At 39.1% G+C, this 25594-nt stretch overlaps 4 protein-coding genes across 6 annotated transcripts in view; all 4 read right to left on the reverse strand.

Moving 5' to 3' along the window:
* Positions 1–636: 636 nt before the first annotated feature.
* Positions 637–9766, reverse strand: galcb (galactosylceramidase b). 2 transcript variants are annotated; one of them, XM_008400128.3, is made up of 17 exons: positions 9538–9766; positions 9379–9447; positions 8049–8112; positions 7852–7965; positions 7591–7730; positions 6761–6799; positions 5188–5318; positions 4805–4960; positions 3881–4005; positions 3354–3481; positions 3165–3254; positions 2987–3076; positions 2751–2895; positions 1723–1903; positions 1479–1642; positions 1305–1381; positions 637–1185 (listed from the first exon to the last, which is right to left on the reverse strand). In XM_008400128.3, exons 1-17 carry the CDS (start codon positions 9685–9687, stop codon positions 1042–1044), a joined length of 2007 nt encoding a protein of 668 aa, XP_008398350.2. In that variant the 5' UTR covers positions 9688–9766; the 3' UTR covers positions 637–1041. The 2 variants fall into 2 exon arrangements, with proteins under 2 accessions (XP_008398350.2, XP_008398351.2); XM_008400129.3 differs by lacking the exon at positions 5188–5318 and adding an exon at positions 6500–6627.
* Positions 9767–11311: 1545 nt separating this feature from the next.
* Positions 11312–12034, reverse strand: LOC103459066 (GTPase IMAP family member 9-like). The gene has a single exon (XM_008400296.2). It carries the CDS (start codon positions 12032–12034, stop codon positions 11312–11314), a length of 723 nt encoding a protein of 240 aa, XP_008398518.1.
* Positions 12035–12466: 432 nt separating this feature from the next.
* Positions 12467–17675, reverse strand: LOC103458969 (GTPase IMAP family member 9-like). Its single transcript, XM_008400127.3, has 2 exons — positions 15371–17675; positions 12467–14215 (listed from the first exon to the last, which is right to left on the reverse strand). The coding sequence occupies exons 1-2, from the start codon at positions 15390–15392 to the stop codon at positions 13248–13250; spliced, it is 990 nt and encodes a 329-aa protein (XP_008398349.2). The 5' UTR covers positions 15393–17675; the 3' UTR covers positions 12467–13247.
* Positions 17676–24475: 6800 nt separating this feature from the next.
* LOC103458968 (microsomal glutathione S-transferase 1) overlaps positions 24476–25594 on the reverse strand; it is a 117068-nt gene continuing 115949 nt past the window's right edge. For both annotated transcript variants that reach the window (XM_081603233.1, XM_008400126.2), the window contains exon 4: positions 24476–24846. In XM_081603233.1, the coding sequence (XP_081459359.1) occupies positions 24600–24846 (247 nt within the window). In that variant the 3' untranslated portion in view covers positions 24476–24599. The remainder of the gene's footprint in view (positions 24847–25594) is intronic.

Below are 25594 nucleotides of genomic sequence, written 5' to 3' on the forward strand. Positions count from 1 at the left end.
ACTGTGTTCATACGTTCAGCCCCTTTTTCTAGTTTGACTAATAGAATAAAGTAGCTACTGCAGTGAGACACGAGACTTATCGTTCATGTTGAAGAGCCGTTCAAAAGAGTTTGATCGTTCGTAGACGTCACATCACGAAAAACAAGTCATATCTCTACAATTTGACGTTGCTAGTTTTTCCCTTAGAACAGTGGCTCTCAAACTTAAAATAAGTACTACTGCCGCTTAAGCAAAAGTTAGGCTTCCTTAATTTGTTATAAAACAAGAATCAATCGTCTCTTCAAAACAATATGTTCAAGAAAATTATATTTCAGGGCCCCACATGTTAAGTGTGATGGAAAATCTATTTGTGACTTTTTATTTATATTTAAAAAAATACAAAGGTCTACATTTTCCACGTCCTTTGTACACCAATAAATGCTACCTTAGAATTTATTGGTAAAAATAGACAAAAATTTGTTTTACAGTACATTATTATTAGCAGAAATATATAGAAACAACTGCCTTCAATAACACATCTTTCCCAGGGGTGTCTAAGCAGAACTGAATGGATTTTAATAGATAAAATGAAGCTGAAGAGGAAAGAACATGTAACTTAAGTTGTATAGCCTAAATGGAAATAAAAGTGAAATAAAATGTTAAACAAATTATTTTTAATTGCATAATCTCAACATTACAGGTAAAAATGTTTAATAAACAAATTCAGGCAAAAGTCTTTTAAACACCAACAGTGACATTTAATGAGTTAATCCTCCAGAATGATATGGCTTCATCACATTCATCTTGAAACATAATTCATGGTGATGCAGTTCAGACAAAAAAATCCTTAAACACCTCATAGTGTAGTCTTTCTGTTCCCTTGAACGTGAAAAAAAACATAAAAATCAAAAACAAAAGCAGTGCAAAATTAATTAAGCAGTAAAGTTCAGAGCTCCAGTGTACTTTCCATCATTACGTCCCTCCTGTTCTCTTCATTTGTGCAAAAGTCAATCAAGTTTCCAAAGTTTTAAATCAAGAAAGAATAATTTCCCTATTCCATCTTTACTCTGCCAACACATTGAAGTTATCAAACTGAGCCAGTTCAAACGAGTGGGTTCCGATTGCTGCCCAGCCGTTCTTCGGTGAAGAAACTCCGGTGACATTCCACAGCTGCCGTCCGTCCAGCATTCCGGAGGCGCTCTGACCCTGCAGCATGGAAAAAATAAAATAAAATAAGACAGACATTCAACCATCTGGCATCTGTCTCCCTCCTAAAAAAAAGCTGTTACATAAAGATCTCATCACAAGTTAAATTATTTTCTCACCTTTACAGAAAGGGACAAGTTGTGCCAATCAAAAGGTCTTGTTCCTGACTGTCCCTCTGCCAGCACCGACTGTCCAGCTATTAATCAAAGATAGTATTAAAAAAATAAAAAGCACATTAAAATCACAGCCTGTGCTTTGGACTCTGTTCTGCACTGACGAAGGACAAAACTGACCCAGATCATTGGTAACCTTGTACGATCCATCGGCAAACACCCAGAAGAAGACTCCTTTAGCGCTGCGTACTGACTGGCCCCCTTTATCCAGCCGGGCTGCCACGAACACGCCACCGCTTTGTACGTTCTCCATAAATACATCGCAGGTGACCATCATGTTCTGCCTGTCATACAAACATCAGTGGATTCATTTTCTAAATGCAGGTCTCTGAACTGAGCAGTGGTGATCACAGCGCTGTCTTACCACTGATAGTCTCCGATAACAGTGACGGTTTGATCGGCGTCCGTTGCCCAGGTGATCGGTCTTTCCGTCACGACCTGCCGTAGCGTGAAGGTATGTGGTCCGGGGTCAGTCAGGTTAATGTAGTACTCAAACACACCAGTTTGGTCGGCGAAGTTAGGGGCCTCAGAAAACGGAGGGTTTCCTGCACAGACGCAAAGTAACAACTATAGAAATGATCTTTAAATCTCTTAAATAGGAATCTGTAGAGACAATAGTGAATATTTCATTTTAAAGTATAATGATATACTTTTAGCTTACTTCTGTTGTCTCAGTATAAACTTTTAAAGACACTTCAAGTAATACTTTTTTCAGATTTTTGCATGTCTGAAATATTTTATTTACTTTGAAAACTAACTAGTATCAATTGGAATGCATCATTACAAAAAAAATCGTTTCAATGCAAAGTACTTCAAGACAACATTTGTTGTGAATTGGCATGAGGTAAATAAAATTTTATTTTAAAACATAAAATAAAAAAAGAGTGGAAATCGTTCATTTTTAATTATAAAGCTACTTCTATTTGAAATACATTCTTATAAGCTTTCTCAAAAATATTGAAGACATAAACCATTATAAAAATAATCTTTCCTTAGTAAAAACAAGGAAATAAACTGTACAAGTTTTTTGAAGGATACATTTTTATGACTTGGCTAAACTTAAAAAAAAAGGAACTATTTAAGCGATTTAATAACATCCCCCCCCAAAAAAGACACATACAGCTTTCTTTGAAACAAAAATTCATACAAAAAATAAATCAAATGGTTTAGTTGCAGTTTCATGGACAAAAATAAAAATGCAAAAATTAACTGAATAGGATAAACATGTAAAACATTAACGAGGAGTAAATAAAAACATATATACATATGGTTTAGCAATATAATACATATGTATTCTGTTGCTTCCATTTAAAATGTAACCAAATTCTGACATGCAACTCTAATATTTCGGGAAACAATACTAACTTTGTTTTCGAGTGATTCTGTACTTACGAATATCAAAGTTATCCTTGTAGGCTTTAGGGAAGCGGGATGAAGGTGGCGGCTCAGGGAAGCTCCCTTTCTGTCCGGTCCTGACGGTGGTCAGAGTGTAAACTTCATCTTCAGCCAGATTCAGAGTAAATGATCCATCTACAATCTGCAGGGGGCAGAAACATTTCAGGATACAGGCCAGCCCCCAACATCCATTTCTTCACAGAAACACAGTTAACAAGCTTGTGTTTGTTAACCTTCACAGGAGGCAGCTTCTCAAACAGCAAGTGCTTCTTCGCCTTGAAGTCAAAGTGCGACCTCCACACCTGCAGCTCTTTGATGGAGGCCTTGGAGAAAGAAAGGCAGCAGAGAGTAAAGGCACCAGCGTCTCTCAGTGAGTTTCATCAGACATAGAAGGAGCTCATTAGAACTTACAAAGGAGCCTTTCAGCTGAAATGTTGCATTCTGGGACGTGACATTGAAGGGAGGGAGAGGAGGTCTGATGCAGATGGAGTGATCATGAGTCTGAGGAAGAAAAACACGATTCATTTTATCTGACTTTGCTTTCCATCCAGAGTTCATCGTGTAGGTGCTGATCACTGTAAAGGCCAAGAACTAACTCACCATGGTTTCTATGACAACAGTCAGGTTTCCATTCCCGTCTGTCAGGGCCACATAACTTCCCCCCTGAGCGAAGTGTCCGACAGTCTGCAGGTATGTCCATCCTGGCTGAGTGAACTGTGTGCTGTGGGCTGCAAGGAAACGACACTGAAAAGTTGGAATCATTTCTGGAACCTCGTTCCAAAAGCTGGAACACATAAAACTGAACATCTTCAAGAAACAAATGCTGGAAGTTAGGAAAAACCCATCGAACCGCAGCATAATGTTAGACTCTGTACTAGGCCAGATCTGAGAAATGAAGGAAGAATAAGATATGACTGGACAAAACACAGAAACTCCTTTAGGTCCAGACGCTAAGAATGTTGGATGGATTTTATAGCAAGGTCAAGAACATTTCCATGAGAACAGGGCTGAGATTAGGGGGAATATTTTGGAAATCATTCATAAAATTGAAGGTTAGGGAGCTTGTCTTTTAGGAATGAAAAAGCCCAAACTCCTCATGTGGGTCTCAGTATCTGACCGTGACACACCTGTGATCCAGATCGGAGATTCCACCACGTAGTTTCCACTCCAAGGTTCCTGAGCCGTCATCAGCCCGTCTCTGCCGAACGGCAGCTCCTGGTAGTAACTGGCCACCAGGTTCCAGGAGATGGTTCTGCAGGACACAGAGTATACTTTTATTTTCATCTGTTAAATCCTTTCAGTTGTTCAGACTGCAAACAGGAAGGGAGGAACGGCAGTACAACAACCTCAAACTATTCTGATGCAAAACTCTAAGTTAGTGCAATCGGCCCTCCTTGCCATCACCCCGATCTTTGTCAGGACTCTGGTTGAGTCGCTCCATCCATTAATATCACAACAGGAAAACATATTTTGGTAAAATTAAGATATGATTAGAAGACAGGTGTGACCATTTCAGATCGACTGGGCCAATTTTTAAGTGCAAAGTTCCTACCGCTGTTCTTTAAACTAAAAGTCAAAGCGATGACAACTGCAACAAAGTTGCCATTAAATACAATGCATCCAGTATTCTGGATGCATTGTATCCAGATGGAAAAAAAAAAACAATACTGGTCCAACCGCTGCTCGACAGCAGTAATGCAATCCAGTAGAGAGTGGAGGGAATTACTGCATTCAGGCTTCAGATACAAGTAGATCATCTGCATAGTAATGACGAGGTTCAGAGTTGCTGCAATAGAAACCTGACTTCATCCCCTCTGACTGAAACCATGAGATGGGACTGGCTTTACTGGATAAACTGAGGCACATTTTCATTTCATACAAACTTTAGATTGAAATGTGCTATTGAGTCTTCTGCAGAGTTCTACCAGCCAGCAGGTGTTACAATGTCTCAGGAGCTGCCAACATAGTCAAAACACTCTGAGCCATTTGTCACATGAATATGACTTTGCTCTCATCTCTGGAACATTGCTGGGGTTTTCCGTGTGCCTTACGCCGTCATTTGTCCGTTGACGTAGTTCTGGTTGAGGATCCGCGCCCAGCAGCCTCCGCCCACGTCATCGTTGAAGGTGCTGTAGTCCTCCGATGACCACAGCTTTTTCTTTGTGGTCAAGGCCTCTGGCACTGTGGTAGTTCCCGGATAGTGAGCCCTGATTCAGAACAAACAAGATTATTAACAGTAAAATAGAACGAAGTAAAATAAAAAGAGGTTAAGATGATTTCTAGCCTAAACATGTTGAGTAAACTAAAGGAATATGATGGGAATTTCCTTGAGACATTCCACAGAGCTGTCATGCATGTTGGCACGCAGAAGTGAGGTTATTGTTAGAGCAGTCCCTGGAGCGGAAAAGCAGGAACAAATCGGACTACGGCCTACCCTATCACGTCTACGACGCTGCTGAGCTCTGGGTCGAGCGTCAGCGACACGGTAATGGGCTCCCACAGGTTATCGCTGGCTACGATCCGGACCGACTCCAAACCAGTCTTGTCCAGAGTGTACCGCAGCAGCTGGTGGAGTTACAGACGGAGAGCAGAGTGACATTCACACCTCGCTCAGTTTTAAAGATTTGCTACCGGCATGGAAAACTCATCTCACTTTATGGGGACAAACACAAACTGGAAGCAAAAAACCCTAAAATAAATGTATCTTTTGTGAGAAAAAAGACCATGATAAGAAATACTTGCTTTAACAAAAAATACCATCACCACAATCACAACAAAATAAGTATACGTTGGTTTTCTGAGTTGATCATAGCATCTCTGAACTTTATCTGTAAGCCATGATTTTCTTTTCTCCATCAACGTAGAAGGAATTCAAATTTGTCTTGAGTGACACATCTGGAAATGGCAGCAAGAAAACAGCTAAACTTGCCACCATCTACAGACAAAGCAGTGACTAAAATGTCTAAAACAACTAAAACTGTGACAAACAAAGCTGGACGAGGAGCTGAATAAAACCAGGCCTCACAAAGAGCAAATAACGGTGTCACCAACATGCGACCAAAAGCCATGGAGTTTCATCCACTCTACAGAGACTTTGACTGGAAAGCCTTGCCTTGATCAGATGAAGGTGAAGCTATTCAGCAACTCTAGTAACACAAGTAACACTTGTGTTTTACTAATAGAGCAATACACTCCTCTCTCTATATACAGCGTGGTTAGGTGAGGTTTTCCAAACTCTGAAATGACCCAATTCTTTTGGTTTATCAAGCTTTTAGTTTTTATGTTACAGATTCAAACCAATTACCTTGAACTTCATTGTACAGATTATCATCAAAGCTGAAATCATCACTCTGTAAAACTCCTGCTGCCAATTTGAGTTCCACTTTAATTTGGTACTTTCCAGTCTGTTTGTTGAAAAGCCAGGCGAACTACTGATGATTATCAAAACGTGACAGCAGAAGATAGTTGTATGTGTTCAAGGTTTTCCATGACGGCAGCAAAGAAAGAATGGAGTTTAAGAGCAGAAACATGCTCATACGATAGTTAGCTTTACGACGTTCAGTATGTGTTAGTGTCACACAGTCGAGCGGAAAAACAGCCACCGACAGTCAGCTGAGCAGGTGGAATCTCAGAGACAAACCTCCCAAACGAAATCGAGCTTTCCCCTCCAAATGTCACAATTTAGCCAATCAGTCTGAACGAACTCCGAACGGCTGAGTTTACAGGAGGAGTTCTGCGCTACTTACCCAATCACCTGAACTGAGTCATTAAGGTGTGGGTCAGCGATCAGAGATTTAACGATGCTCCAGTCTCCGTCTGCGGCGACGATGCCGACGTCGGTCAGACCGACGTTGTCCAGCATGTTCCGCAGAACCTTGGCGAGAAGAAAACGTTCTCAGGAGGAACTTCACCAAGGTCTCAGCTCAATGCGAGTGGCTGTTCTTCCCAGATGCGTGACTGTGGACTGAGCTCATGCACATTTATCACATGCATGGAGAACTGCTCACCTTGATGTACTTTGAGTTGAACGACCGCTCATTCCAAATCTAAACGGGAAAAAAAAAGAGAACATTTTACGGCAACATGACGTTTTGCTAAACAAAAATTCAACAAAATGTTTCAGTTTCTGTCAAATTTCTCCTTTTTTTCCCCCTTCAAACTAGCCTAGTTTCAACTGAGATCCTAAGAATATATTTTTTAAATTAAATATATTTCACATAATAATCCAACTGGATCATTTTAACCATCAAAACATTTACAAGCAAAAAATAGTAAAACTTCTAGAAATGTGTGAATGTTTGGACAGAATCATGTAACTTTAGGTTTTGTGCTGTCAGTTCATATTGCTTTCATATTTTTGGTCAGATGCAGATCAATTCAATGGAAACAACTTTATTAGTTTGAAATTTTAATTCATGACAAAAACAAATAATAATCATTATTTCATTATGTGCAAATCCATCCGAAATCCTGCTTTTGTTCTAATAAGCACTTAAAAGTAGGGTTTGGAGCAGATGTGTTTAAAGGCATCGTCTCTCCATCTCAGCAATAGTCTTCATCACTTTGCCGGAAGGTGCAGCAAATAATACTCCAACTTGAATATCAGTTTTATCTTGATAGATTAGTATTATCTTGATAATCTCCCAACAATCTCTGATCTTCCAAAAAAACCAATTCTGTGAGAACTGACTCTTCACAGAAACTTGATTGATTTGCTCATACAAACATTTTCATAAGCTTTTCAGTCCAACACAGAAACGGATTAAACCAGAGTCAGGAAACCTTCAGCCATGATTGGAGATCTACCAGTGCTGTAATAATAATAAGAAATACTCACCCCAATATACTGAATGTCCAAGTCGTGGTATTTCTTGGCTCCTATGACCCAGTTCACCACGTACGCTGCAGTGACATCTGGGAAGTCATAAGGCCAGTTCTTCCCACGGCCCACCCAGCCGGGGAACGCCCAGGGTAACGCTGCACCAACACAGAGTTTATCCATGTGTAACACACCATTTTACACTTCATGAAGTCACTTTTGGGTCATAAATTTGTCTATTTCAGCTCCCAGGTTGGTACATCTGAAACATTTCCCCACCTATGAGCGTTATGTTCGGGTTCCTCTTCTTGGCCTCCTTCATCAGCCACCACTCGTAGCCTCTGAAGAAGTTCTCATCGTTCTCGTAGTGCATGTATGAAGGCTCTGTTCCATCTGATGAAGCCCCCATTGAGAAAACAAAACGTAATCGCATGCTGTCACTCCAACTGCAAAAATTAAGCCGTAAAACAAGGTACCTGTAGTCTGAGCATCTCCTCCGATCTCCACCTTCAGAATGTGTAAAGAGGCTCCAAAGTTTGGCTGCAGGAACAAAACAGACAGTATAATGACATAGCAAAGTGACCATTTATTTTACTCCAAAAAAGCCTAATAGAGCCTGCAAAAGGCTGACTGTCAAAGAACTTTCAGGTGAAAACGTGACATCTCTCAGGAATGAGGAAACTAAACAAGTGGAGTGGTAAAGATGTCGTATCAGCCTAAAAAATGTTTACTTTGTCCAGAGTGGTTTAACAAGGACTGTTCTGCACTCATGCATGTCAAAGTCTGTAAAATGCCATAAAAGCAAAAATGTCTTTCAATTCTTAATAACAAACCTGACCAGAATGCTACAAATTGGTGACTCGATGCAGTCTGCTGGGCTTCCTTTGACAGACACTTTTTAAACTACTATGAATTAACTATTTGAGCATACTGCATTGTTTGATAGCAACTGAAATGTATACATAATTGAATTTAAATATATATTTATGTATATATATATTTTTTTTTTTTGGTAAAGTGCCTGAAGACGACATTTGTTGTGAACCGACGGTGATGCAGACCGACATGACAGTCAGAAAATGCAGAACTTAATTATTGACCAAATTTAGTAAAGCTCTGTCAAAAGCCTGTAGACAAATCCTTATTTTATTACAGTAGCATAATCTCGCAATTAGAAAACACGTTTTCTTTCTTCATTGAATTAATGTTCTTAAATTCAAAGTAGGATTCTTATTTTGTTTAGTGAAAAATGATCCTACTGCAAAAAATATATATATATATATATATAATTCTCAAGGCTTTGTGCTCATCTTTATCAGGGGGTCAACCAGTGTGGAAGGCGCCATACATGTATTACAGGCTGGTTGTTGCAAAAACATATTCTACTTGTGAAAAAGATTTATTGGAAATGGGATCGTATTACAGTCTCACGTTTCCAAACACTATTTATTACAGTAACGCCTAAGATAAACGAGCTGGATGAAGCAGGAAATGATCATCCTGGTTACAGTAAACAAAATCTTCCTGAAGATTTTATTAAGCTTTATGCTTAACATTCATACTCGCCATACTTGTACAAGATCTATATTTCCCCTAAAAACTCCCGAGGTTTATTTAACTACATTTCTCCAGACAAAACCATGTTTTAAAAACTAAACTCTGACTGAAAGCAAAAAAGACCAACAGCCACCCTGTGTAACAGAAGTTACTCTGCTCCGCACACAAAGTTTACCGATAACTTTGTTTCCCTTTGTTTATGTAGACCAGTCAGCTGATCATTCCTGCAGCTTGGCCTCTGAAGCTCACCTTAAACAGGTAGTCCAGGATCTGGCTCCTGTACGGCTCAGCATAGTTCACAAGTAACCGGGATGTGGCCTAAAAAACACACATTTAAATTAAGTACCTCAAACAGGCGAGCTGGTGGAGAATAAAACGAACCAGAAAGCTGCAAAGACTTGGACTCACCCCTCCACCGCTCAACCCCCCGATCCCGTCAAACACTCTGCCCAGACCCCCCTCATCAGTCAGCGGGTAGGTCTGCCCGGACGAAGAGTGCACGGTGAGGGAGAGGAGGCACGCTGCGGAGGCAAACACCCAGAACACCCGCTGATCCATGCTGTCAGCCTGGACCGAACCCTGCGCGCTCCGACTCACCCCGATAGGCGCGCTTCCGGGTGCAGGGAGTCACATGACTGCCGCCGATCACGTGCTGACAGAGCACGTGATAGATTTTATTTCTAAATCTAAAAATGATAAAGACTAAAATAAAAAAAATAAAAAAAATAAAATATATATATATATATATATATATATATATATATATATATATATATATATATATATATATATATATATATATAATGCAAACGCGTGGATGTAGAAAAAGGATGACGGCGTGGTAAGGCCCTTGTATGTAGAAAAAAAGATGGAAATTTTAGCCCAAAAAAACTCGGAAGTTTTCTAGGAAAATCTGTGATTTATTATCTTGAAAAATCGAAACGTTTTTTAAGGCATGTTTGATATGTATTTTTATAACAACTGAAGTGTGAACTGTGACATAGTTATTTGATTGTGCTATAAAATGGTGCCTGATCACCTGACACTGACACAGCAATTCATGCTTTGTAAAGTTATCTATTACCTAAATAAGAAAAAAACTGCAGTCAAAAATATGTCTTTAATAGCATATCCTTACAGACAAGGACCAGTTACAATAACAAATCACATGAGCTTACATGATCTGAGTTCACACCATATTCAATCTGGTTAAACAAATTAGTATGGAGTCTTTCAGCAGTATTCTGGGAGACCAAATCATTTATTACAGTTAACTGTGCAAAATATTCAATGGGAAATGTGCAGCATATGTTTAGCTTTCTCCAGCTTTTATCCAACTAAGCATTATTAAGCATCATCGCATGCTTTTAGATAATTTATTTGCAATTTATATAGAAACAACGTCATTTATATTTCCAAGGGAGATCTTTATTGATGACTAAAACCGGAAAAGAACATATAAAAATAAACACATTTCCAAAGCTATACTTAACAAAAGAACAGTCATTTTAAAATTAACAGGAAGCCTAAAATATAAACGACAGAACAGAGAACATGAAATTGTACATTAGCAAGATACATAATGGTAAATATGGAGGATTTTGTGAAGGACTATCAGCTGATCCATATGATTCACAAAAACAAACTAATTTTGCTTTCAAAATGTAGGGGTCACTAATCAGGAGATAACACAGCTGTTTTTTTCACGTCTAAAACTAGTACTCAGACTAAGTATTAAATAATTTAAACCAAAAATTATTTGGAAAATTACATCGTTCCAAGTTCTGTAAGTCTGTTTTTGCTATAGGTTTCTACACATGTCTGATGTACTGTGGTTAGGAGGTTTTAAAGTTGACTTAAATTTACACTCTAAAACAGGAATTTACTGAAACCTTTATATTATTAAAGGCTGAAAAAATAACACGATCCTGTCCTGTTTGCATTTACTTCACTCTCAGTCTGTCAAATTGACTTGCACAACCATTTATAACAAGTTAAAGGAAATAATACTTGACAAAAATTTATTTTCTGAACAATCCCCCCGCCCTCCAAAAAATAGAAAACACCTTAATGTAACTGATAATGTTTCACACAATACAACACAATTTCAGGTCAAAAACTTCAGTGAAGAAACAGAGGTAAACTCCACACCATATCGTCCCCAAAAAGCAAGACGAGTTTCTCACTGCACACGACACTTGTTGGGTTTCTTCTTTCGACCCGATGCCGTCATCTCTTGATCCACCTCCATCTTCAACGTGTTCTTCCTCTCCATCTCGTTTTTCTTCTGCATCTCCAAAGCTCTTCGTTCGCTCCTCTTTGAGGCCTGTTTTGCTCTCCTAATCATCCATTTGGTGTAGTGTTTGCCATGGTTCTCCTGAACCATTTGATCAATTTTCTCCAGCAGCTGGCGGACTTGTTCCTCACTTGCCACTTCGTTGTTGAAGACATGATATCTACCGGAAAAAGCCATGACAAACTCTTCGAGGGCTGAACTCTTAGAAATAAACTGCTCAATAGTTTGTTTCTTCAGTTTGTCTCCATGTGTGAACAGCAGCAATGAATACTGGGCAGCCTCAGAACCAAACATCTTCAGAATAATCTTCATGGTTTCTTCCTCCTCCTTGGTGAATCTTCCAAGCTTCTTAACCACCAGAAAGACATGAGGACCCGGAGCACTCAAAGAGATGCATGTTTCAATTTTCTCCAAAACTTTCTTCTCCTGGAAATTGGTGTCAAACAGCCCCGGCGTGTCAACTACTGTAACCTTTCGGCCCAAGACCTCTGCATCAGCCTTCTTACAATCGAGTGTCCAGGAAGATGGACACGCCACCGACTGGAACACTTCACTTCCCACTATGGTGTTTCCTGTGGCACTCTTCCCTTCTCCGGTTTTCCCCAGCATTACAATCCGGAGTGTGTCCTTGCTGCTCTTCTTAGATCCTGCAGACAAACACAGCAACAACTTTGGTGTCTTTTGTTCTTGTGTTGATGATGATTCTGTATGAGTCTGAAGTCTGAGGAAACAGTTTGATCACTGTAGTATAATCTTAAGCAAATTTAACAACATTTTTAATTGGATGGCTCAGATTTGACAAAGACTAGACACCAGTCAGAACAATCCCAGTGTGGAAAACCAAGGAGGAAATATCATGGGGACTTAAGCTAAAATAAAATCCCAGTAGAAGCACAGAAAGTCAGTAACATATGATTTATAGGTTACATAAAAATAATAATAATAAAAAAACATCAGTTTACCCTCTGATCTAACCTTTGAAATACTTATTTTATGACTATAAGTTACATGTGATTAAAAAGAAACTGAAAACCAGGATCATCATGATGAAAAACTGATCTTTATTTATGTAAAACAATAAAAATGAAAGCCAAACAGACCTATAAAAGGAAAACAAAAACAAAATGTCACCAGCAGTCAGTATATCAGAATAAAAACCACCCACAAAACCTCAAATTTAGAAGCCAGTATGCTGAGACCATGAATCAAACTGGTATCATTAATGTGAAATAAATCAATGATAATCAGTTTAGTTTTGCTATGTTTAAAATAGAAAGAAGACTTTTATTTTTGTGTCATTTTTGTCTTTATTTCTAATTTGTAAAATGTCAGAATGTTACAGTTTTCAAAATCAAAGGGAATATTGGAATCAAAATCACAATCATTTCATGTGATTGGATCAAGATGTACATAATAAAACAACGATGTGCTCCCTCGCCAATCTATCCATCACCTGATTGGTGTTTGTGATTTGATTTCAGAGACAATGTACAGTTTCCCAGCATCTCCAGATTTGGATCCCTTAATATTTAGAGAATTCTCAATATATGGAACAGGATTACATACAGCTGCAGTACATGTAGTTGTAGTTCAACAGTCTTTCACAGTTAAAAAAAGATTCATACTCGTGTATAGCATTTCCTTTCAGGAATAAACAGGAATGTAGCATTTAATTAGACAAATCTATTTTATCCTATCAAGCATGTTTGTTTACTGATTTAATCTATGCAAAATCAAGTTGACAGAAAAGAAGCTGCTGAAAGCTCTATGTATTTCTACATTAATCAGAGACAGACTGAGAGCTGAATTTGCCCCTCTCGTGTTATTGAATGTGACAGTTTTTGCTAACTGATATTGTCAACGCCCCAACAGCAGCTCCGACTGCAGCTCCGGCAGCGATCCCAACTGCCACTCCGATTGGTCCGCCACACACACCCAGCACACCTCCAATGGCGGCACCGCAGGTCGTGGCCACAGCAATTGTTGGCGCGGTGAGGAATTCGTTTTTCTTCTCAGCTCGGCTGCGTGCCTCCTGGTGGTAGTGCATGATCACCTTGGTCTCCTCCATGCGGTAAACGGCTTCACTGTACTTGACTCTGAGCTGGTCCAGCTCCCTCTTCTGCTGTTCTTCCATTTCCTTCAGTATTCGCTCCTTTTCCTTCAATATGGCGGCCTCTGCTTTTTCAAACATTGCATTTGTGTAGTACCCTCCGCCATTGGCCGCAACCATCTCTTCAATCTTGTCTAAAAGCAAGTAGGTCTGCTTTGGGTCTTTGATCTCGTTGTTGAAGACGTGGTATCTGCCCTGGCACTTGTCAATCAGGGCTCGCAGGTCTGCGCTCTCTGAAATAAAGTTTTCAATGGTCTGATTCTTCAGCTGGTCTCCATGAGTAAACAGCACCATTGTGTACCTCTGAGCATCTTCTCCAAAGGTGTCCTGGATCATCTTGACGGTATCCTTCTCCTCCTGCGTGAACCTGCCCAACTCAAGAGTCACCAGGAAGGCGTGAGGACCCGGAGCGCACAGAGAGATGCACATCTTGATTTTCTTCAGCACGTCCTCTTGGGTAAAGTCTGTGTCAAACAATCCTGGCGTGTCGATAACGGCCACATTCCGGCCGTTAACGACCCCCCGGGCTTTATGGCATTCTGCTGTCAGAGAAGATGGAGACAGGTCTGACTCAAAAGCCTCCCTCCCAAGGATGGTGTTTCCTGTGGCACTCTTCCCAACTCCAGTCTTCCCGACTAGAATAATTCTCCTCTCCCTTGGATCTATTCCGCTTGTGAACCCTGTTGGATAGAAATACACCATTCATCATGACAGTGCTGCACTGCTGGCTGCACTGTGCACACACCAGAAGAAAACTGATCTCCAATGAGATAATACTCTGCCAGTGTAACACCTGAAATGACATGTTTTATTTAGATGCTATTTCAAATGCTACATTCATTTATCAAGTGGACAAAATGTATTCAAACCAACTTGGATACATATATCCAGATATTATGTTTTTCTTTGTAGGTTTTCTAGCCTTTTTCATGCTGTCAGGTAGGTTGATTAGTAACAACTTAGGTGCATCAAAGTAAAAATTAATTATAATTCTGGGTCTTTAAAGGCTCAATTTAAAATAAGACGTATTTTAAATGCGATTCATGAGGTTTGTTTTTCCCTTTATTCCTTCTTCTGCTCATTTTATAACAACCTTTGTTGTTTTGGATAAGTCATTGTTTGTTTTTTATCTGTGAGCTGGATCTTCAACTTTAAAATCTCTGAGTCACTGCCACAAAAATGCTGTGTCATGCTTAGCTCGTGATGTTTTTTTTAAACAGGAACAATGTCTAAAAATAGATTAAATCTGGACATCTGACAAAAAAAAAGGGCTTCACTTTCCTTACAGATTTTTTGCTAAAATTTTGAGGTGTGCTCCTGTTTTTTTGTGGTTTCTTTCCTTTAAAATTTTTTACTTAATGATTAGCAACAATAGTCTGGATAAAACATACATATTTCTCCAAACAAGTGAGTTATGCTCTTTCAGCAAAAACAAAAAAAAAAACTATTTGGAGTTTTAATTCAAACCTTTTTTTTTTAAAGATGAACTTTAAAATTCAAACAACTGCTAAATTTATCAACTTCCAAAAGATAAACCAGACAGCAATATTTCTTCTGGGTCAAGAAATAGTTCACCACATGATCTTCAGGTATGTCTGCAAAGCATAGTGTTGGTAAAATGCTAACTATTCATATATTTTTAGATTTACCATTAAACCAACATGATTAATTTCAATAAAAACCCCAACTTCTTTCAAACTGACATGCTGAAAGTACTGCTGAGATGGATGCATTTGAACAGAAACCGGAACACACATTCTGAGTTAAGAAAGTCAGCCCAACCTCTTAAACCAAAAGCAAAAAAAAAAAAGACATTCGTCAGAGTCTTTTCTTACCGGCAAATTTTTTCCCAGACATGTTGGAAGTCCCAGCTGTTCCGACCGTTCTTCGTCTTGTTTTGAATGAGCCTGTCTTCCTCACACCTGAGCTATCTTACCTCCAAGGGGGCGTTCCTTTTGTGTCTTTTTTTAGCTGGAAATATGCACGAATAAGATGAAGTCAAAAGGAAAAAACAAAAAGAACCATTTAAAAAAAATACAAGAGTGACAGGTTAAGTTAGAGCTCTAATTTTACGCCTAAAACCTGGTAGGTTATGTTTGCCTCGGGTCAGCTCAGACTAAACTGTGTTAAAGGATCGTCTCTTGAACCAAAACTGGATCTGTTGATTTGTAGAGCTGAAAACATTCCTTTCTACAACCTTAACACAACATGAAAATCAGGTTGAAGCAGATGTTTGTAAACCGTTCAGCTCTGTAAAACCTGAGCAGGGAGTCAGGCAAAGGTAGGCTCTCCAGCATCTCAATCAGACCTGGACTTTGACTGAACAGCTGCAACACAATGATTATTTGCTTCTTCGGTCATTTGTTTGCACACACCAGTTGATACTCTGACAGGTTTTTCCACTGTGTTGTTGGTTTGTCTCATGAATCTGATTGGTGCAGCAGCATCCAGCTGCAGAAAGCATGCAGTGAAACCTGTTTCTCTCGTCTTCTTTCTGAGGTAAATATCACCATGTAGAAGTTGGACATAGAAATTCAGCTTGTTTTCTGAAACAGCATCTGCAACTGTTCCCTTAATTCTGGTCAAGCCACACCAAAGAACGAAAAAAAAAAAGATTTTGTATTGTTTGACACAGGTTTAAAAGTAGCAGGATGAAGGGAAGAAGAGCTGAAACCACGCAGTTTAGATTAATTCTGATCAGCTCGGTGCAATACCCGCAAATCGCCACAGGGTGCCAGTATTTGCTCAGGATCAATAGACACGTTTAGTTAAAAGTGGTGCTGATTGTAGGTGGTAGATTAGATTTGATAAAAGATTTTTTAAAGAAATTTTTGCATTTGTTTTTTTATTTTTTTTACATTTGTTCTTGATGAAAAGAATAGCAATCACTGACATATTAGAAATTATGATATCTAATTGATTTAATTATTATTCACTTATTTCTTCTTGCTGTTTGGTAATTTTATTTATTTATAATCTTATTTATCCATTATTATAAGTATTAGTTCCTACATATTTCTCAGAGTGTTTCTGTGATGAATATATTTTGTCTACTTTTAATTTCTTTTCGTTTTTTTAAATTTACTTTTAAATGTTTATTTTATTTATTTACTATTAAGAATCCATTTTATTTATTTATAGATTTGTTTTTCACTTAATAAATTAGCATTTAACAAACTAGCACTACTGTTCCTCTTTTACATTTACAACCTATGTCATTAAAAACAGTTAATTTCTGCTGTGCCAATTCCCAGCAAATATCATTTCAAGACATTTTATAAAGCAATTTAATCAAGTTCACTTCTAGGAACATATGATCCAGTTATATAGATTCAGTTGAAGCATGTGTACCTGTAGCTCCGAGGTAAAACATCAGACCTGCCCTCTTCCTTTTACTGAATTAATTTTCCCAATAGATTTTATCGCCAGTGGAAATCAGATCTCCCTGATGAAAGCAATCTAAATGCTGATGGTGTCCTCTTTGCACAGCCTTCCCTTTGCGTAATAAACATTTACTTCACACTGATGAGTTAAAGTATAAGAGGATTTGAACTTAAAGTCCCAAGCATGGGGGAAAAGAATTCCCCTCATGGTTTCAGAGTGAACACTGCGTTGAGAGCAGCCAGTTATAATAATGAATCATTAGCATACTGTGACATTTCAGAGCAGTTGGTGTGTGTTGGAGGTCCTGCCAGGAATCCGAAGGCTTTCAGACTCACCTTTCACTGTGATTTGTTGGGTTTTTTTAGACCTACACCTCCACTTTTCTTTTGTTTCTCTTTTTTCTGACTTTAAATACTGAAACCTTCAGCATGTTATTCTAATGTCAAATTCAGCTCAAATGTCAGGCAGGGTTGACGAGGCAGTTGGCTGAAGTTTTTTCATGGAACCAACCGGAGACCAGCCGGTTGAATTCAGCTCACTTATATTTGACTTTCCGCTGCCTGACTAGAGCACAGAGGGAGCTGCTATAGACAATCTGTACATTAAGAAAAGAATCAGCTGTAAAGAACCCACAGAATGTTTCCTCCACCACCTTGCTTTACTGCTAGTCTGGTCTTTACACAAAATGGGCTTATTTTTAAAACCTCTGTCAAAAAGCAGAGGATTTCTTTTTTTGTTTTGTCAAACAAAATGATGAGTCGCACAAAATGAGTCATATACATGCTGCATTGTATATCATCAGATCTTTTCTTGGTAGAGCATCAGTCAGCTCCCTGATGAGGGGTTTTCTAAGGTGGAGCCGACTGAAGCACTGCTCCCTCTGGGAGGATGCTAGGGAAGTGAAAATCCTCTGAGGACGGCAGGTTTTTCCACGTGAAGAGACCAAGAATGTTTGGTCCAACCTGATGTTCTCTTGTGCCTGAAAGGAGTGCGTATAGAATAACACTCCAAATCTACAAAAAAACATCAACTTTTTTATAATTAAGTTTATGAAACTCTGGTTTAAGCAGTTCATTATTTTCAATTCTGAATTGCCACCATGTTTCTAACATAATATAGCAGTGCTTAAAGAAGTCGTGGTCCTGTAGGATACAGTTTATTTTGAAAAATGAGACGCTGTGTAGATGTTGCAGCTCACGCCTTTAACAACTCAGCATGCAAACAACAGAACTGCTTACTTCTGGTACCTGAACAGCAATTCTTATCTTCTGGTCCTCCCCACATGACAGGCACAATCACATGTAAGTGGTCGTCCTTCCAACTACTCCTTTTCATTCAAAACTTTTATTCATGTCAACATGTGACATGGTCATTGTATTCAACTGTAAATTAATGAAATAAACAAATGTAACACTTTTCTTATATCCCCTCCTCCTTTCTTATAGTTTTTCCTATTTACAATCCATTTTCGGGTCGTTCTCTCTGATTTGAGTCTATTATGTCAGACTATCCCCCTGATTTTTAAATACAACCCTATTCCACTTCATTCCTCTTCACAGATCCTTATCGTCATGTGAATATAATTACCTCTCTGTATAACACAATGTTTTATCCATTTTATCCTCCTCATCACTCCTTGAAATCCCCTTTCATCCCAATATAAATCAATATTTATCATTCTTATCGTCCCTTTTCTCTCCTCATTCCTCACACTCATCCTCCTCCAGTCTTGTTTTGATCACATTAGTGTTCTTCACTATGTTTATCCCAAGCCTTAATATTACTATTTGCTTCCTTCTCTTCAAACCCATTCCTCACATTTGTCTTTCTCGTCTCTCTGATTCAGATGTATTTTAATCACACTAATCATCCTTATTCCTCTTCATGTTTCCTGTTCATCCCAGTCGTTCTCTTCATCCCTTTATAGAGACAGTTTTCAATATTCATTTTCGCCCTCATTCCTGTTTATTGACCCTCATCATCACATTTGCATTCCTCCATTTTTACAATCAATCTTATAACTATTAATCCCACTTATCCTTTTCATCACCATTTTACCTCTTCTGATCACATTCTTTCCTGCTATTTCTCATTTTGAGGCTGTTTAATGAACCTAATGCTCCTTGTGCCTCAATGAGGCTCTCTATCATCCCACCCATCCTCATCATCCCTCCTTGTTGTCCTTAATCTAATTATCTTGTCTACAACCATATTCATCCCACTCATCTTTTTATATCAAACATCTCTTCCCTTTATTTCTCATCAATTCCCTTTGTTGCAAGATTTCAGTCATTCCTCTGTAGCGGGGCATTCAGCTGAGCGATCCTCTGACTCCAACCAATATTTTCCACATCGTGGCTTAAATTTATCTCCTGGGTTTTCAGCCCCTTTAAGGCTCACCTGTAATGTGTTTACAGAGACACAGATGAGTTCATGTGGATGCGTTATGGATCCATTCCTACCGCTGGAAAGGCCTCAGATTGATTATTGAGTTGTAGCAGAAGGCCAGCAGCAGCTTTCTGTTTGAATCATGTCGGTTGCCTCAGGGGAGCATTAAGTCTTGTTTGCCTCTCAACTTTCTCCACTGCCCCTTCTTTGAATCCTAATGCACTGGCTGGTTTCTTTTTCTTTTCCTGTGCACTACAACAAGTCAGCCGAAGTTGATGGGCGTCGGACCCGAAGAGGCCAAACAAAGACAATAATCGACTGCACATAGGTGGCAGTTTTGGTTTATGTCGGATTTAGCATATGCAAAAAAGAAAATAGAAAGAGTAGATACTTAAACCTTTAGATTTTTACAGAATACTGACAAAAGCAGTATATATTTCTGATGCAGAGACCTTACTACAAATGTTGCGTATTTCTTTTGAAGAAGTAGTTCAGGCTGTATGATTTAAACCTTATTGCTATGCTTAGGTAGACTACTGTGTGAGCATTGGACTTTGCTGCTAATTTCCAGACAATATAATCAGAGTAAAGTTTTTGCTAACATCTTTCTTCTCTTTTTTAGAAAGTACAATTCCCTTAAGAAATATTAATATGAATGTGCATATTCCTCCTACATTTCAAAAATATCTTAAAACTTCTCAAGGACGATGGGGTATTTTTTGAGAACAGCTCTTAGCTGGACATGCGTCATCTCGAACGCCCCAGATGGTTCTGCATCAAAAAACCTTCGTTCCTCGATAGCTGACAGAACCGCATGGAGGGATTACTTCAGGAAATTTAGTCAAGCTCTACATTGCAGAATTACACAGATGCTACTTCAAACTTCACTGTGAAAAAAAAAAAACAAGCCTTATATTAACCTTGTTCAGAAGTGGAGTCCACTTCTCTGTGCTCAGAGGGATCCGGGGCAAACCATCACACAGTGGAAAGCAGACTGTGGTCAGACAGACCAGCGTTCCAGCTTGTTGTTGGAAGGAACAGAGCAGAGAAGCATCCAGTTTGTATCAGTGCCCCTGGCAAAGCTCACTTTCAATTCAATGTGTCATGGCGGCATTAATAGAGAAAAGTCCAGTAGAGATCGTAGAACAACAAACGCCTTGAGGAACAAATCTTTTTTCCATCATGTAAATGCGATTTCTTTATGCAGGTGACCACATTTGGCACACATGTCCAAAGGCCTGAGGATGAAAATGACATAAAGATATTTATGTTGTAACTGTTTACTCATTAAGGCTTTTCTATCCTCTGTTTTCTAAAGCCAGGTTTTGTTGGAAGGATTCTTTCTTTAATCTCATCTCAGACTGGTGCACCCTGAACCTTCTCTCAAAGAAAAATCAGCAGCTCTAAACGCATGCATAACCCTCTGCTACACTTTATGAGGTTAATCGTTAGTGCAACATGTGCATGGGCGTGCTGTAATTAGCAGATTCACAACAGCAACTTCCAGCATGGGCAACAGAAGCATTGAGGCTTCCCTCTGTTCCCCAGCTCATGCATTCAACATCCACAAGGAGCTGAGCTTTATTAACTGAGACCATCTCAGTCTGGTGTATAAATGCAGAATTAAAGACCCGAGGAATAGTTTCCATGGATGTCAGCTTCTGAAGGGTTTGTGTGAAATTAGGCACAATTTCACACAAACATTTCAATCATAAGATTCAAACCATAATCCTCATAAAACATTAAACCTAATGTGTAGACAGTGTAAGCAGATTAAAATGTGTATTTAAATAAAGTCAGAACAATGTGATTAATTTTAATAAGAAGAATGTTTGTCCTGCATATTGCATGTTGATCCATATGTTCATCTGTTGATGTTGGATTCGATTGGGTGATGAGTAGGTGAAAATCATGGTTCACATTAGGAGATCATGACCTGCGATCAGAAAATAAGACAATTTAATTTCTAATTCATCTCATAAAAATGTTTAAATGTCCTTTGATCCACCATCCATCCAGGGGCGGAGCTATAGGAGGGGCTGGGGGGGGCGGTTGCCCCCGGTCCCGGGCCGGATTGGGGCCCAGGTCTGGAGGTGTCAGAGAGGGAGGAATGGTTTCAAGTCACTTAAATGTCTCATTATAGATGGAGAAGGTGCGCCCTCACCTGTTGAGAAAGGTGTATTTAATGTTAAAGTCAACAGTTTCAGTTTCGCAAAATGACCAGTTTTGGCTGGAAAATATGGTAGAAGAGCCAAAACAGAAAAGTAAGTTCCATGTTCCCCTGCTGAGACTGAGACAAACGGCGCTGCAGCTACCTGTTCCTTATTGGACCAAATGGACCATAATCAAGACAAATGTGGTCTGCTGCTTCAATTACATCCATATGGCTCAGGGCTTGTGCAGACTCTCATGTTTCAGCTCAATCAAATCAATAAGTTATTTATCGCCACCAACACTCCGATGATGCAGAGAAACGGTGGGGGTGTGGGCAATTCATTTGGCCTCCCAATAATCAGAAGTGTTTTATGGCTTTCCTCTGAACAGCAGAGCATAATTTCCCACTGAGCAGAACTGCTGGGGATCCTTCATAGATCTCAGAGAGGTGAACTGTTTTACAGGAGCCTCGTTGGACAATTTCATTTTATTTAAAAGAAAATCCATGCTCAAAGCTATTTCAAATAAAACACTTCCTGGGAAACAAGGCATCTGTTTTGTCAGAGGAAAATAAACATTAGGTCAGCAGCAGTTAGTCAAACAGTTTGGCTTAAGGCGAGCTCCTAACAGGGTGGTAAACCATCTCAGCCCTGATCAGCCTTTGAATTAATGAGAGGAAACAGTAAGAGGGGGGGGGGAGATGTGGAATAGTATGCAAATCTGTTGCTCTGCAGCAGAAATTGTTTTCACCCAAAGCTTCACATCCTCTTTTGATCAGAAACTACCTATAATGCTCTCCATGTTTTAGAGTCAGTTACCATGGTGATATGAACAGGTAGCTGCAGATGCAGCTTTTTCAAAAGTATTCCCCTTGAAGTGTGTCACCTTACAACTTCAAAGTATTCTAATGGGACTTTGTTTGATTGAGTAATCACAACTATTAGATTAAAATCTGAATAGTGTGGCATGCATTCTTTATTCAGCCCTATTTAATCCGACACTCTTAAATAAAATCCAGAGCAACCCATTGCCTCCAAAAGTCACCCAACTTGTAAATAGCATACACTTGTGTGATTTATTTGTAATATAAATCAAGCTTTTCTTGTGAAGGTCTCAAAGGTTGTGTAAGAGGGGACGTGTGACAAGTCACGGAGGAAGCTGTGAAGAAGTTTAAAGGAAAGTAGATCATTAAAACAAGTTTAGGAAATCTGGTGGAGTTTGTGTAAATCGTCATCAGAAAAAAAAAATTCAAGCGTACGAATATGTAGAAGAATTTGTCAAGAAGACTGTTAATAGTCAGGCATTCTGCAAATCTGCCTTTTATGGAAAAGTGGATAAAAGCCATAAATCATAAATATATACATAGCTAGAGCTGCAATGGAGGAAAACACGTTAAAGTATTAGAATGGTGTAGTCAAAGTCTTGAGCTAAATCCAATCAGGAATATCTGACAACACTTAAAAACATATTTTCAGCTTGAGGTAGACATATTTCTCAAAAACAAATTGGCAAATATTTCAGTCAGTAGATATGCAGTTATGAACTCCAAAGATCTTACAGCTGCAACTGCAGCAAACAGTGGTTGCATTGTAAACAGTTCTCTTGAATACTATTTGCTGAATAAAATGCATGCCAAACTTTTCAGAGCTTTATTTAAAAAAAAAAACGTGTGGTTTTCATTCCACCTTATAATCTTGCTAATTTTTTACTTTACCACATGCAGTTCCAATAAAATAGCTTGTGGTTGGAATGTGTGAAAATGAGCAGACCAAAAGTTTAATGAGCATGACTAGTTCTGGAATGTTTTACTTCACGGTGTTTGCTCTTGTTGTGATTTAAGTTGTTTGATTACTTTTGCTGATATCCCCCTGACTGAGGCCATTACCTGAAAAATATCTGACCATTTGTTGAGACAAATCTATGGAAACATTTCTGAGGATTCAGAATGTTTAAGCGCAGCTAAGTAATACATAAACTCTGTCTGTTCTGCTACTACATGATATGAATTGTGCCAAAAGTCTTATTACAGAGTAAATGAGTGTGCTCTACACCCACCCATCAGACAGTTGCAGAGCAGAGCAGATAAAGGTTAAAACTCACGGGCAACTTGTACAAAGCCAGCGAGCTACAGCACACAAACATGGAGTTAACCACGCAGACGTCTCAACGAAAAAAATCTAATTTACAGATAAAGTTGCATTTTTCTGTAAAAGCATTCTACAGGAAACAGCAAATCCTGTTTACAGTTCAGAGCTTATCAGGAGCGAGCACCATTATGGTTGTCAGTGAGTTGTCAAAACAAGAGCAAAGTTCAACTTCAAATGGATGAATGAAGTTTGGACCTGATTTTCTTTACTGCTGACACTTTTCACTAGATAGCAAAACAATATTTAAAATCAACACGGTGCCTTCTTTTAAACTTGACCAGGTTTAAAAGAAGGCTTTGCCTCTGTATCGATACATTTGATAAAGCAGATCAAAACTCCGAACTGGTTTTAGATCATATTTCTCCAGTAGTTCAGTTTTTTCAAGTTTCTACATCATAATTACTTATGGGGTACCACAGGGTTCAGTACTCGACACGGGTCTTTCTGAAATTATTGCACACAATGGAATTAATATCTACTGTTAATTTGCCGCATTTATTGGGCATGGGCGTCATTTTTCACTTGAGCAACATTGCCAAAATTAGAAGTGTCCACTCCATGAGTAATGCAAAAAAACTCAAAGAAAAACTATTTTAATTCTGTGAACAAAAACAAAAATTACATGCTACATGCTAGTTTCAACCATATCAAAGATCTGCTTGTTCCACGTGTTGCAAACGGAGCACTTCACACCCAAAACTGTTTACCCAACAAGCAAACTATGAGATTTACTTTGACCACTAAAGACAATCTAAGCACTTTTCTTCCCACTGATAATTTTACACTCTCAGCTCCCTTATTCACAGCTATTGCTTCCATTAACTTGTGTTCCGAGTTTTTCATTATTGGGAGAAATGATGACTCACAGTCAATGGAAAACTTTATTTGCTCTTTCTTATGCAAAAATCCCAATATTTAAAGGGTCTGTCAGCTGCAATGACACAGAAAAATCACAGAACTCTCATGCAGGAAGGTGAGGGTGTTATGCTTCCTACAGGACGAAAACTGTGCTGAGCAGGTTGTAGGCCATGGAAAATGTGGTTAACATTCCCACCCCGTAGGAAAGCCCTCTGCTGGGCTGGGGAAAGGCCAGGATGTAGGCAAAGCTGTGGAAGATCCGAGAGGCTGTGAATACACGGAAGTGAATCAAAGCGGTGGTGAGGTTGGGTCCAGACAGGGCGTAAAGCAGACCGATGAAGAAGAATGGAACAATGTTCTCCAGGTCGTTGTGGTGACACCTGCAGGATAAAAAAAAAAAAAAAAGTGATACATCTTTTCAAGACTCAAGGTTATTTTCAAGCATTTAATTTCAGCTATGCACATTTACAAAGGGTTTGCATACAGGAGCAAATCTTTTATCATTTCAGGAAGTAGTAGCAGGATATGGTAATGACGGTTGATGTCCTTTTTGTCGGATAATACATGTGGAAATGTACTTCTTCTTCAACACTCAGGACAATTTATAAGATGAAATGAACCTTTTCAGGTAGACTACGCCAACATTGCATATTTTCTGGGAGTCTCCTGCAAACGGCGGATACCTGATATGATCTGTAGATGTGACATCTGTGTTTTACTGCCAGAAACTGGTTTTTCAGACACAAACCTGTTCCCCCGAGGGATAAACACAGAGTGGTGTGTTGGCTGCTTATAAGAGGTGACTACGAGCCTGACACACAGTGCCAGCTCCACAAGTCACTGTGAGGCTCTCAAACCTCACCTCAAAGAGGAAGGAGGAAATCATGTGTTAAAGTAGGAACACCAACAGGCAGAGGAAAGTGTCCTCCAAAGCTCAGATTTTTAGGAGCTGCCAAATATGCCATTAACACACCTGGTGTGTACGTGCTGGCAGGTGTTTTTAATGGCCTGTTGCATAATACAAGAGTGTCATTTTGAAATCGAAGCAGTGAATGCTCGAGCTGCTCCCTCTACAAACATCTGCATGAGTCAGCAAAATCAACGACACAGTAACTGCAAAAACAATGA

Source organism: Poecilia reticulata, chromosome 22 (genome assembly GCF_904066995.2).
Source record: "Poecilia reticulata chromosome 22, P_reticulata-male-v2, whole genome shotgun sequence".
Taxonomy (NCBI): Eukaryota; Metazoa; Chordata; class Actinopteri; order Cyprinodontiformes; family Poeciliidae; genus Poecilia; species Poecilia reticulata.

What these genes read in the sequence shown, in the direction of transcription:
- LOC103458969 (XM_008400127.3), bottom strand. Translation starts at nt 15,392, where the DNA reads ATGTCTGGGAAAAAATTTGCCG. An exon ending in GTCTGGGAAAAAATTTGCCG is followed by an intron (nt 14,216 to 15,370) that starts GTAAGAAAAGAC and finishes TCTATCCAACAG; the next exon opens with GGTTCACAAGCGGAATAGAT.
- galcb (XM_008400128.3), bottom strand. Translation starts at nt 9,687, where the DNA reads ATGGATCAGCGGGTGTTCTGGGTGTTTGCCTCCGCAGCGTGCCTCCTC. An exon ending in CAAGGATAACTTTGATATTC is followed by an intron (nt 1,904 to 2,750) that starts GTAAGTACAGAA and finishes GCGTCTGTGCAG; the next exon opens with GAAACCCTCCGTTTTCTGAG. An exon ending in CAAGGTTACCAATGATCTGG is followed by an intron (nt 1,382 to 1,478) that starts GTCAGTTTTGTC and finishes TTTGATTAATAG; the next exon opens with CTGGACAGTCGGTGCTGGCA.
- LOC103459066 (XM_008400296.2), bottom strand. Translation starts at nt 12,034, where the DNA reads ATGCTGGGGAAAACCGGAGAAGGGAAGAGTGCCACAGGAAACACCATA.